This window comes from Centruroides vittatus, unplaced genomic scaffold (assembly GCF_030686945.1).
Source record: "Centruroides vittatus isolate TY-2023 unplaced genomic scaffold, ASM3068694v2 contig_1832, whole genome shotgun sequence".
In the NCBI taxonomy this organism is placed as follows: domain Eukaryota; kingdom Metazoa; phylum Arthropoda; class Arachnida; order Scorpiones; family Buthidae; genus Centruroides; species Centruroides vittatus.
Window position 1 is genome coordinate 1,026,167 of NW_027121128.1, and position 13,587 is coordinate 1,039,753.

At 27.7% G+C, this 13,587-nt stretch overlaps 1 protein-coding gene across 1 annotated transcript in view; it reads right to left on the reverse strand.

Moving 5' to 3' along the window:
* The window catches only part of Nup358 (Nucleoporin 358kD), a 113,192-nt gene that overhangs the window by 76,464 nt on the left and 23,141 nt on the right, over positions 1-13,587 (reverse strand). The window contains exons 3-7 of the mRNA XM_067264277.1: positions 12,062-12,175; positions 10,696-10,739; positions 9,552-9,598; positions 6,453-6,512; positions 3,032-3,100 (exon numbers count right to left, since the gene is read on the reverse strand). Coding sequence (XP_067120378.1) covers positions 3,032-3,100; positions 6,453-6,512; positions 9,552-9,598; positions 10,696-10,739; positions 12,062-12,175 — 334 coding nt within the window. The remainder of the gene's footprint in view (positions 1-3,031; positions 3,101-6,452; positions 6,513-9,551; positions 9,599-10,695; positions 10,740-12,061; positions 12,176-13,587) is intronic.

Here is a 13,587-nt window from a genome sequence, read left to right on the forward strand (position 1 = left end):
TGTGTGGGGAATAACACGGAACAGGTAAATGGGTTTTTTTCAAAGATTTGTTTGTCAAAATTCGATTTAGCAACATTCGCTTTTCGAACTTCCCAACGCACATGTTTGTCAAAATTCAATTTCGTAATATTTGTATTTTCAACTTACAAATGAGCAACGCATGTGTAAATCTCACACTACTGCCTGTTTGTAGAGAGTGTCACCATTTTGTATTTTACTTTGTCTCAGTTGTTGGTCCCCTGACTACCTACAGTAAAGTCTGGTTTTTTTATGCGTGCATGATTTGGGCACCTAATACTCTGTGCCAAATTTCAACTCCTGACATGTACTCCTTCATACGTCTAAGCTGGTAAGACATCAGGCAGTACGATTTATAAACAAAACATAGTCTTGTCAATTAATTGTCTTGCTTATCACCTCCTTTTCTGCAGAATGTGATAATAAGGCTGTAGTACTGCATCGACTCCTAATAAAGCAGTTTAATTTCCAGTCAAGATTAATCCAATCCAACCTTTGTAGATATCTATCAATATCAGCTAAAATTTCTTAGTTTAACACATTTGCTACATAATGAGTTTTTGGCATTTTCCTTAAAACATATATGCTATTTTTCAGATACTGTGCATTTAAAATTAGTTTTAGAACACAAAAATGATATTTATAATAAGTTCCATTATAACAGGTTCATTTTCTTGCATGATTACTAAGGTCCGGATTTTTGGGTGCAGTTTCAGAATGGACTGGATGCTCGTTTGGGTGCTTTTAAATGCTGTATTATTAAAACAAAAACCAACAAGATGTACTATATTTACAAACTACATAATTGTTTATTGCAATTTAGACATAAAAATGAGCATTGTAATTTACAACAGTAACCATTTCAAGTTTTTAAAAGTGAAGTTTTCTCGTTTGGAGGATAGAATGTCTTTATATAAGGAAAAAGATTTTTTTATGTTGACTGAGACTAAGGGGACATGTTTCAGTTTTACTCAGAATTCTAGTTCAGTACAATCCAGAATATTTTTCAAATTGGGATTTTTTAATAAACTAGATTTGAGTTTGTCCAGGGCAAAACCATCCAGTACATCAAGTGCCTGACTTACAACATTCCACTAATCCCATGTCTTTCCAGTTTGTTGATTTTATCCACCAATAACTTGTACAAATGCACAGTAGAGCTCTGTGGTCACTACTGGATCAGCGTACAATTTCTCGACACTGTCGACAGCCGTAGTATCACCAGGAGGAAGTTTGTTGATAAATGTATTAATTTTCTAAGTTCTAGCAGTAGAATACCACACTGTTTATCCAAGACCCCCAACGGATGACCAGATATTAGAGTACATTGAGTTCGTATTTTCAAGTTAGTACATTTTGAACAACATTGGTTGTACATAGCACCTGGTCAGTGGTGCAACAAGAATATTCAGCACGTATTGTTTTGTGGAATCCGTTGTTTCTTCCAGTATAAACACTACAGGGTTGTCTCCACCAATGTCCAGGTGCCCCTATAAATATATTCTTGAAATTCCTCCTTTTTTTGTTTGCCTTCTCTATGCTTTTCCAAACTGATGTGTCATCTGATTTTCGTTTCTTGGTGTTTCACATCAATCAAAATCACATAATTGCAAATGGAAATGCTGTTCCAGCAAAGAACTTTTCCGTCTGTGCATATGCCTTCATCTTTAAACTTATTTGTTAAAATGTTCAGTTTAGATGCAGACAATTTTGCCATTTTCTAATGTCGCCAACACTGAACAAAGGAAATTGGAACTGTTGTGCTCACAAGTCAGGGTAAGGTGATCTCAATACAAAATTTTCTAGATTATATTAAAATAACAAGTTAAAAAATACAAAGCTATGTTAACATCTGTGTAATAATGTCACGAACAACACACTGTTACCATTTGATATCAGTTTGGATGAGGAAAAAGACTCTGAGGCATGATACACATGGTGTCATTTAAAGGTTTTTTTGCAAAACCGTTTGCCACTGATCCATTACTTATCAGTTTTTCAACAAACCATTAAAGGATGAAACAGTATATTCAGCCTTTAATGATTTGTAGTACATATGTAAACACACTTTTAAGCAGCTATAGCATACTCGTGTTCACTAAAAGTGGTTCATTCAAATACTATGCAAAATTGTATGTCTCAGTGTATGGCATAAAACAACACACATCAAAATTATTCCCTCTCTGTTTGCAAAAAATGATATGGGTTATGATTTGTAATAAGATAACAAAACACTGTCCACAAGAATTGTCACGTAGATATGGATATTGCTTAAGAATGCTCAATATTCTACAATAAAAAAACTACAGTAGAGACTCGTAAATCGGAACCCCGGTAATCGGAATCGGCGGTAATCGGCACGATTTTCAGTCGGACTGTGTCGTGCTGAATCGAACGTTTTTGATACTAAATTTACTTCTAAAGTATAATTTTCATGTTTTTATATTCTTCAATATATTTATTTTGTTTGTACAAAATGCAGAAATAATTTTTAACGATACGATAGCCTCGATTATTATTATTATAAAAATTTTCGTTAGGCTTAAAATCGACAAAAATTCAACACGAAGCGACACGCAACAGAGAAAAATTCAACACGAAGCGACACGCAACGGAGAAAAATTTGAACATCGAACAGGTTAATATATTTTTTCGTACATAAACTGTAATCGGAACAAATCTCTAATCTGAACAACCCCAGTCCCCAATTGATTCCGATTTTCGGTTCACTACTGTATTATAAATATTTAAAATACATTTATTTATATAATGTCTGCTTTAATATGAAAATAAATTCAGAAACATCACAAATTTAAACATATTTGCTATCAGTTGATGTAATTCTGTCATGTGACCCTCATGAGAGAAAAAAATCACATCAACTGGTTGCAAACATATGAAGATTGATAAATACTACAATTACTCAACATTTACACAAAATTTCATTACAGAATATTTTAATTTATATTTATATACACTGTATATCTAGGCAACTTATTTTTTGTTAACTTACCAATTCTGTAGTAATAAGTTTTTCAAGACCTTGATGATCTGGTTCTCCATCAAAAGTCACTAAATGTTCCTTTAAAATATTAAAATACTTTAAATTTCAACACATATATAATTAAATTAATTCATATCTGATCCAAAAAAGTATTAAAAACAATATTTACATTTGAAGTTAATAATAAAATATAAAAATTATGTAGTACTTATGAATAATTTTATAAGAATATAAATGTCTTTAAATTTGAATAATTTTTAAATATTTAAAATTTATCTAATGAACTTTTTTAAATACTAAATAGAAAAAAATGTCATAATTTAAAAGTAAAGTCACACATACATGACATAATTTTTTAATACAGCATCTTTCATTTTATGCACATACTCATAAGTAAGCATGTATGAGGTATGAATATGGTTGCAATTTTAAAACATGATGGCCTTAACTGATTATAATACATTTCAATTCTTTTATTTTTACTAAACAAACGTCTGCATATATCATATCCAGAATTAAATAGAATAAACAGATATGATGTTATAAAAATGCATTTAAAATATTAAAGTAATAACGAAATTAATGATAAAATAGAAATTTTACTTTAAGTTGCTAAACTAAGTTTTATAACTAAACATTTTTAAAACATCTTAATCATCATCAAAACCAAGATATTGAAACAACATACGAAGTGTCATCCAGTTTTCTTAAAATGAGAACATACTAATATAATATTTAGTAACAAATCTTTAAAATAAATATATTATATTTTTAAATTTTGAATAATTAAAGATGAATTAACTTTAAGTAGAAAAACAAATGTGCATTATATTGTATAGTACATCAAAATGTAATTCATATTAAAAATATAATAAATAACTTCAGAAAAACTGATTCTTTGCAAACAGATAAACCTCTCCAAAAGATTTTTATAATCTTATTAAAAAGTTTCCAAGAAAAAAATTACTCTAACTAGAATTTTCTTTTTTTATTTCTGTATTAAGATACAATTTTGTTTTTATTTATATACTTTTTACCAGTTTAACAAATTCACATTTATTAGATAATAAATTTTCAATTTATTTTGGCTACTCTCTTATGAATCTTCTATATCAACTCTTGACTACAGAATAGTCAAAGAAAAAATTTAAAACATTCAAATTTAATAGAGAGGTTGCGGCCATTGTATTTTGCCCAAAACGTGAATGGCGGACCATCGAGTGCCGCCATCTGGCAATTCTAGATGGTTGATAATGGCGTTCACTACATCTAGCATGGCAAGTAGAAGAATGGTTTAAACTTCATTTTTTTTTTTTGTGTTTGGGGTTAAAATTATGACCTATTTTATTAAAATAATGATTATTTAAGCATTTACAAATAATATTGTATAGAAACAGACTATTTTAATCCAGAAATTATTTAATTATTCAATTTTTTAGCAAATGATGTGAAGTGCCTATAGAATTTACATATATTTGTCTACATAATAGCTTATCTTAAGGTAGGTTTGTTCTTCCATGGCATCTTCTACCATCAACAGTGTAATACGTTTGTAAATTTTCTAAAAATTAATTATCCTAGCTGCTTTCAAATTTACATAAGCCACTACGTCCCTCAACAAAAGTATGAGGTAGTCCTATTGTCCAATTGTACGGTAGGAGACACCACACTAATTAAAAATAATTATTTAGTGTTATTAAACATCCTATAAATACTTTGAAATAGTTTAATTTGTTTATTTATCTTCGTTGGTAACCTTTGATGTTAAATGTATCTGCCATTTTTTCAACAAATTTCCTGAGAGTCAATGCTTGACATTCACTGAGTCATGTGATGATGTGAACGTGCACTGCAACGATTTTTTCTTGGAGTTACAATGTAAACCGTGTACTTCTGCTTGTCTTGTAGAAGTAACATTTGTACTTGCATCACAACCTCTCTATTATCATTTTTGAAAATGTATTATAGTTCTCTATTGGAAAAGTTTTTTAAATGCTGTGAAACTCCTAAATATCTAAAACATGTTTTTAAAGGTTATTAAAACATTTGTAATTCTTTATACATTAGAAAATGAGTAGGAAATTATAATTTACAATAAACTTATATTACTTGAAGTATGATGTAAACAAAATGTAGTTACATTTCTTCAGACTAAGCAGATTAAATTCATTGTAAAATTGTATTGTCTATTAATTTCCCCTTGTATTTAGGTGTCAAAGGTCAACAATGATAATTTAACATTTGGAAAATTTCTGTCGTTTTTAAATCTCTCTTATTTGATCTAAAACACATTTAACGCGTTCAGCCCTTAGCCCGAGATATCTCGGGCAAGTTGTATAGCGTTACAAAAAATGGGGTCCTTTAGGACCCCTAAAAAAATTTTTTTTTTTTTTGATTTTTCGGATGTTTTCTAAGTCTCCAAATTTTTTGAAAAATTTTTACCCGCGCGAAAAAATTTTATTGCGAGTTTAATTAACCTTTAATGACACGCAATTAACGCTTAATGGTTTTTTTATGGGATTTTTTTATAAAACTTTATTCATCTTTCTAAAGTTCTAGTGCGTCGATTTTACTTCGGTAAAGTTATTTAAAGCTATTTTCTGATGTCAAAAACAGCATCCAATAGTTTTTTAATTTTTTTAATTAATAGATTTTATTATATATACGTTTAATTAAGTCGGGGGGGTCGGAAATTTCAATTAAAATCGTAATTTTAAAAAAATATTTAGAAATATACCGCCATCTAGTATTCACCCTACTTTTTACCCTTCTCCTCCCGAGAGTTTCATGAAAATGTCCCGCGAAAGACGACACCAGCTGTTCTCAAGGTCATCCAGCTGTGTAAACAATGACACATCGGTGTCAAGTTTCGCGCTAAGGCGAGACAAAGGAAATTATACTTTGAAGCTTTTTCTTCAAAATTAACACATTTCTATAATTTTTTTTTCGTTTTTATGTTTAACTACATTAAAATTAAAAAGTATTTAATTCGCCGGAGTCCCAAGGAGTTAACTAACTAATAATTTTAATAAATAGCCTTTTTTATAACAATTATAATATTAGATTTTTGATTTGAATCATTTAATATATTAATTCATTCAGGATGGGCCAGAATGTAAATTTTTATATAAATTACATTAGAAATATATTTCAATAGATGTTAATTTATGTATTAAAAAAAACAAAATTTATTATTTATTAAGACATTTTTTTAATAAAATAAAGATCGTGTAAAATTAATTTTAAAAAATACTTTTATATATTGTGTAAATCAATAAACGAAAATTAAAATTTAGAGTTTTGCATTTAATAGCTATAATAGCTATATATATATCATGAAGTTCTAGTATCATTTCAGAAATTTTTAACTTAATTTAGATGTAGTATATTGTCAGATGTGAATAAGATAAAATGATTAATAAAAACTTACTCTTAAATTGAAAATTACTTCATGATGTGGAAAAAGTTGTTCAGCACGATCTGCCCAATACTAAAATATAAAAATTTTAAATAAGCTGCTAAATCATTTAAAATTAAAAAAAATGGAATATAAACAAATTATCAAATATAAAATATACCATGGTAAATTTATTTATGTAACATTTAATATTTACAGTACACACAATGTAAAAATTGATCATCTGTTTAATTTTACAAACCAGCCTATTCAATCTTTATTGAACAATCTGGCAAAGGTGTATTAAAAATAATAACATATCCCATTTTTAAATAGAGTTAAATAAAGATTTAAATTACACACAGTAAATGCACTATAACAGTGTCAATGTATTTTGTATGCTTTTTTCATTTATTTGTTTTATTGTCAATAGCAGTTTTGGATGGCTGGATGGTAAAAGTAGTTAGGGCATCATTCTATTACTCTGGGAACCAAGGATCAAATCTGGGTAAGCAACCTTGAGAATTTATTAAGAGGTGGTCCCAGATGTATCGGGCCCTGTTCCTCATCACCTGGCCAACCCATTGTGGGACTTGGCCAAACTCACAATAGGCATGATTAAAAAGTCCCTTGCTTAGTGCCCACAGGATAAAAAGAGGAAAGGGAGGGGGGAAGCAAGTTCACAAATATGAATACACTTTTTTTTATTTATTTATTTTTCTAAACATAAAAATAAAAATTTATCATCATTTTCTTGAAAAATCTTATATATTACATGAACAATAATATTCTGTATTAACAAAGAAATCCTAGCATTACCTGTTAACTGACAATATAAGAAGTTATAAATCTTCCCATAGATTTTCCACGTTATTTCCTTTTTTCAATAATTTTTAAATATTTCATCAATATATTTCTTATAAGCATTTATTAACATTAAAAAAGATTTTTATTTTATTCTCAAATCTACAATTTTATAATCATCTATTTCTTACACTAATACATCATAAAAATTTTATCTCAATGAAAATTCACAAACAATTTTATATCTAAAACTTAATGTTTTCTTCTAAATTTAACATTAATTTTCCTCACTATTTTTTAAAAAATCATCATGTTTAACTAACAGAAATAATAAAAGAAATTGTTAATTTTATTAACAATTAGTTTTAATTTTTAAATTCATTTTTTTGTTTTATTATTTATTACTATTTTCTAGTTTGAAAATAATTTTTTAAAATTTCCCACTTTAATGAGACAAGCACTATTTATGACTAAAGCATACTGTCATTAAATAAATGAAGCATTGACAAGACCATTGATTTTTTATTAACAATTTTGATAATTACAGCCTGTTTCAAAATTATAAACACACCCAACTTTTTTCAATAACAGAAACATCAACAATTGTAATGTATTTATTATATTAATATATTGTTTACAACATTAATTTAAACATTTTCTGAAATTTTTAGAGCAATCTGACAATTACAAAAAAATTATCACAGATTTTCAATTTTTGATTGTTTCAAAAGTATAAACACATGTGCACAAAAAACAATGTGATGTTTCAATATTTTGTAGGTCCACCATTTGATTTAATTAGTTCAAATACTCTATCAGGCATACATTTTACTAGTTTTTGAAGTTGTTCTTGTTTAATATTTTCCCAACAATCCATAATAGCTAATTTCAATTCATTTACAGTATTGTATTGTTTGTTTTGGCCATAAACGAGACAACTCATAATGCCCCAAACAATCTTTATCAGGTTCATATCAGGGCTCCATAATGGCCAATCAATTACATTAATTTTTTTTTCAGCAAACCAATTTTTAGTTGACTTTGATGTATGAATGGCAGCATTATCTGTTGAAATTGCCAGTTTTCTCCTCCAATAAATGATTTAAAAGTTATTAAATTTTGATACAACAGTTCTTGATACTTTTCTCAGTTCATTCTACCTTCTATAAATAGAATATCTGTTTTACTTCCCCATCCAAATCTTGCCCACACCATCACAGATTTGCTGTCTACTCACTTTGACCACACTTTGCTGTCTACTCATTCTGACTTCTTTGTTCTTCCTCAAATCATGCCAGTAGTGACTATAACCATCAGGTCCATCCAAATTCCATTTTTTTTCATCTGAAAAGACTGTTTCCACTCTTCTTTCCAAGTCATCTTGTCTTTGGCCCACTTTAATCTAGCTGTTTTGTGAAATTGTGTTAATTTCAATTTGGCAGTCATTTTTGTAAATTTGGCATTTTTATGATTATGCATACATCTCTATATAGTTACTGGTGAAACTGCAATTGGCAAGGTTGATGCTGCTTCTCTGACAGACAACTTGTTGACTATCAGTAGCTGAAAAACCTTGCTTTCGTTTCTAGGTTTAAGGAGTTTAGGCCTTTCACATCGCTTATGCTGACATAATTTTCACCCTGAGTTAACACATTTCACACAGCATGTGTTGATAGATTTATAGCTGCTGAAATTTGTCTTAGAGAGTGTCCTGATCCTTTTAGTTGGTAAGTTTCACATATTTCCAACTCTTAGTGTTTTTCCTTGAGGCATTGTTTTAATTGAAAAAAACAGGTGATGAACCGTAATTGTATTATATCTTACATGCTAGATAGAGTGTGTCAGTGTGGGCACACACGCCATAAGTTTGCCACCTCTGGTCTATATTATACAAAGTCTCCATGTTTCTATATCAGCATAAAGATAAAGATGTTTAGTTATAAAATTTATTTTAAAATCTAATTTACAGTCGTAAATTAGATTTTAAAATAAATTTTATAACTATTACCATTGCTGTGTTTTTTCACCCACTGACAATGTTAAATCAGCCACATTTCAATAAAATTCCATTTAGTTTGGTTACAAACAAAATTTTTCAATTTAAAATATTAAAATTCTATATTCATATAAAAGGTTATTTATATAATAAATATTCTTACTTTTTCAGTTTTTTAAAGCATCACAGTATTTATATATGTGTGTGTGTAAATATATGTATAAATTTGTTAATCAGAAAACTTTTTTTATAAGAGATATTTTACATTATTTATTAAATTTAAATAATAAATTCTATCCAAATTTATTTTTAAAAATATCCATTGAACTTACTTTAGCTGTCTCATGGTCTACTGGAAGACTGGAATAGAGTTCACATACTGGAAAATGTCATAAATAAGTATAAATAAAAGAAAATATTACATTTCATATGATCTTTCTATTGTAAAACTTATTTTTCTTAATTATTTCATAAATTAAAACTTTCTTGAGAACTTGGCACTGTAATAATATAAATAATAGCAATGCTTACTTCAGAATACCAAAATTATTTTACTTAGAAAAAATTTTTTTTTAAAGAACAGCTTAGCACCACTTTTGAATAAGAATATAGTTCATTAACAAGCTATGCCAGATCAAACATTTTTAACTGTATACAGAAGTATAAATTGTAATATTTGAAATTATATACATAAAAGTATAAAACTACCAAAATTAAATACAAGAAAACAAGTGTATTAATAATGTACAATAAAAAAAAAATAAAGAAATCAACATTAAAACTGGAGAAAAATGCATCAGTGTGCATGATATTTATTAATTACTTTATCTTTAATTATTAGAATTTCAACAAAATCACTGATGTTTCTACCAAACATTAATAATTTATAGACAGAAACAATTCTTCCATGAGAACATGATTCAATGAACTGAGAGATTTTCTTCTGGCAAAGGTGGAAGGTGCTTATAAGTATCAATAATTTAATTTAATTTTTTTAAATTTCTTTGAAAGGAGTCTGAATTATTTATATTCAAATGTTTTTCAAAGATTAATATAATATAGATTTCTAGAATAATAAACTGAAAGATTTCCTTAATTCCTACATATCATTAAAAAATAAAAATAGAAAATTTCGTAGAACTGAGCATAAGGTTGCTTGAGAGAACATGTCCTACAGTAACACATGTCAATAAAGGCAGATATACAGGCTTTTATTAACTCTAGAGGAAGTTTAGAAGTCTAACAAAGTTTGTAACAATCACATCACTATTAATGTGACTGAATTATGAAATTTCAAATGTGATCTGAAAATCAATAATTACATAAAACTATTCAGAACAATTGGTAATTTTTCTTCGTTTTAAACAAAGACTATTAAAAACAATAAATTCAATAAATATGGAGATAATAAAACAAATTTCATTTCTTAAGATTTTTAAAATTATTTTAAAATATAAAAAGAAAATTAATACTTACTTTTAAGAATAACATCTTTTTGATTTCCATCAATTTCAGCAGATCTGAAAAGTGGTGTAAATATTTATATATACATTTTTTTATTATAAAATTTAGTAAATATCTAAAGTAATTCTAGTATATAAACAATAAAGCCTTCCAAAAAATTAACGATCCAAACAAACAAAAAAAAAAGTCTGGTTCAGATACTATCTGGGCCAATTTTTTAGTGACCTTTGATAAAATGCCAAAATATCTGATAAATCAAGGTATTACATCATACTATCTTCTAAATTTACTTCATCTTGAGAACAATGATCATGTTTTACGGTCATACACCGACCAAATGATTGATTTCGTCAATAGATAACACTCAAGATATAAACTATCTTATAATCCACTTTCATATCCAAAATTAAAATTGAACATTTTTCCTCCCTTCTTTCCGAAGCTTGTTTAATTTTTATAGATTTAATCTTTCATATTAAAAAAAAAAATCAGATCCTTGAATTAGTATATAAATGAAAAAAATTTACCTCTGAGTAATTTTATAGAAAACTACAATAAAGTTTATTTTTGTTTAAAAATCTTTGCAAATCCTCCTATTACTGTAAGAAATTTAACTGATTATTGATAATTAAAATCTAATCTACATCAACTACTACTACATCAATGTGTTTATAGAATAAAGAAAAAATAATTACTGGTAATTCTACAAATCTTTACATGAATTTTAAAATATTCTTATAATTTTATCACCTTCTATTTGATATATATTAATTTCCCAAAAATTCAATAATTAATTTTTCATAAATAACTTTTTGGGGATATTTTTAAAAACTTCCAATACTCAATTTAAATAATACAATCTAACAATTATATTTGATTTTAGATCAGGGATTCTCAGAAAACATTTTCCATGAATGCATATGCAGATATGGAAAATGATTCATGACTATACTTGTGAAAATGCAATAAGGATCTCTTGCAATAACATCCATGTTCTTCTGTTTTTTAGAATTTTATTACCCCAAGATAAACTTCAGTTAAAAATTGTCTAAAACGACAAATGTCTCGATGATACTTAATATATCTATTTTGTTTGCGCAAAATAAAATATAATTTCGGACAATACAATAGCCACGATTATCTTTTCATAAACATGTAATTTTCATTAGGCTTAACATCGACAAAAATTCAACATGGTGCAACACGCAACACAGAAAAATTTCAACACGGGACAGGTTAATAAGCAAAAAGTTACGAAAGACACAATGGCTCCATAATAGTTGCAATAACTTTTTTTGGTGACTGCATTTGAGAATCCCTGTTCTACACTGATCTAATAAAATTTCATTCAAATATGAAAATCTTAATTGGTTGTTACCTTTTATAACACTGAACAGCAGCTTCTAAATTATGTTTTGCTTCATGAATTTGTCCCATTAATTTATGGCCAAGTGCATGCATTTCTCTCACACTTAAGAATCCAGATAAATATCTATAATATTCAAAAAAAAAAGTTAAAGTTATTACATTTTCTTTATATTAAATTTTATGAAAGAACTCATATAAAAATATCTTTTCTCTTTCCAGTAGTATTTTAATGCAAACTAATGTTTTCAGCCTACTTAATAGGCCTTCATCATGCTCCATTATCTAAATAATTTAGTATAGATACAAGCCTAAATATCCTCTTTATAGCTGGGTACTGTTGGCATATGCATTACATGATGCACATTCATCATGAGGGATCTTGAATATGTGAAAAGTGAAACAATCATACCTTATGCAAGATCATCTATTGATTGCTGACAGTCTAGTCTAATTCTGGATTTCAAAGACTTATTTAGATCTGAGAACTAAGGTGTAATTGTGCAAATGGTTTTTTTAATGTAATATTTCTGCATATTGTTACCATAGTGTGTAGTTTTAACCATATATAGTTTGATAAACCCTTTTTATATCTTACAAATTGAGTTATACTTTTTGGTTGACAGAGGAAATAGTCTGAGGTAGTGCTATTTCTTTTACCTTCATTGAATCCCTTGTACTACTCGTATACTCTTGTCTTCAAGTTCCTTTACCAGAGACCATTCTTAACAATTTTAGAGTTTAGCAACAAAATATCCCAAGCTTATGGTAAAATCTAATGTTAATTTGTTGATCTGTTTTCAATGTTTCAAATTTCAGTAGCAGTCATCCAACATTTTATTTTTACTGCAGAAGTATTCTTGTATATTGATAAACTTGCTTAATGAGGCTTGTCAACACATTATTACATGTTAAACTTTCCCAAAAAATGATCAAACAGTTGATGTTGCCAATTGCCATTCCTATTTATTTTCAACTATTATATATATTCAAATTAAATAAAGAGATGTTGTATAGATTACTCCAGATGGAATTTCAGGACTTTGAGTATACAGGATGTTTTTTTATCTCGAGACTTGAAAATGGCATAGAATGCATTGTGAAAGGCAAGAAATTGTAAATATGATAACTTTCTTATTTTTCGCCTCCGGTCCAAAAGTAGGGTACCGTTGAACTCATCTCAGTCCCTCAGTTCAGATATATACTCAAAGTCCCAAAATTCCACCAGGAGTAATCCATACAACAGTCAAATAAAGAAATAAAATTATTTTACATATTTTTACAAAATGAAAGCATTTTGCAAGAGACTTCATAATAAGACAAAATACAGATTCAATTGAATACATATTACAAAATAGTAATAAATTCTACACATTTGAAAGTGAATAAACCTTGATATCATATAGTAAGTAATAAAAATACTGTATTTCAGTACACGTAAGAGTGTAAATATGGTATCTCTATACCATATTTCCAGCACTATACTTCACAAAATATTTAAAACACCTCCCTATCTTTAAAATAACTTACATACTTTCT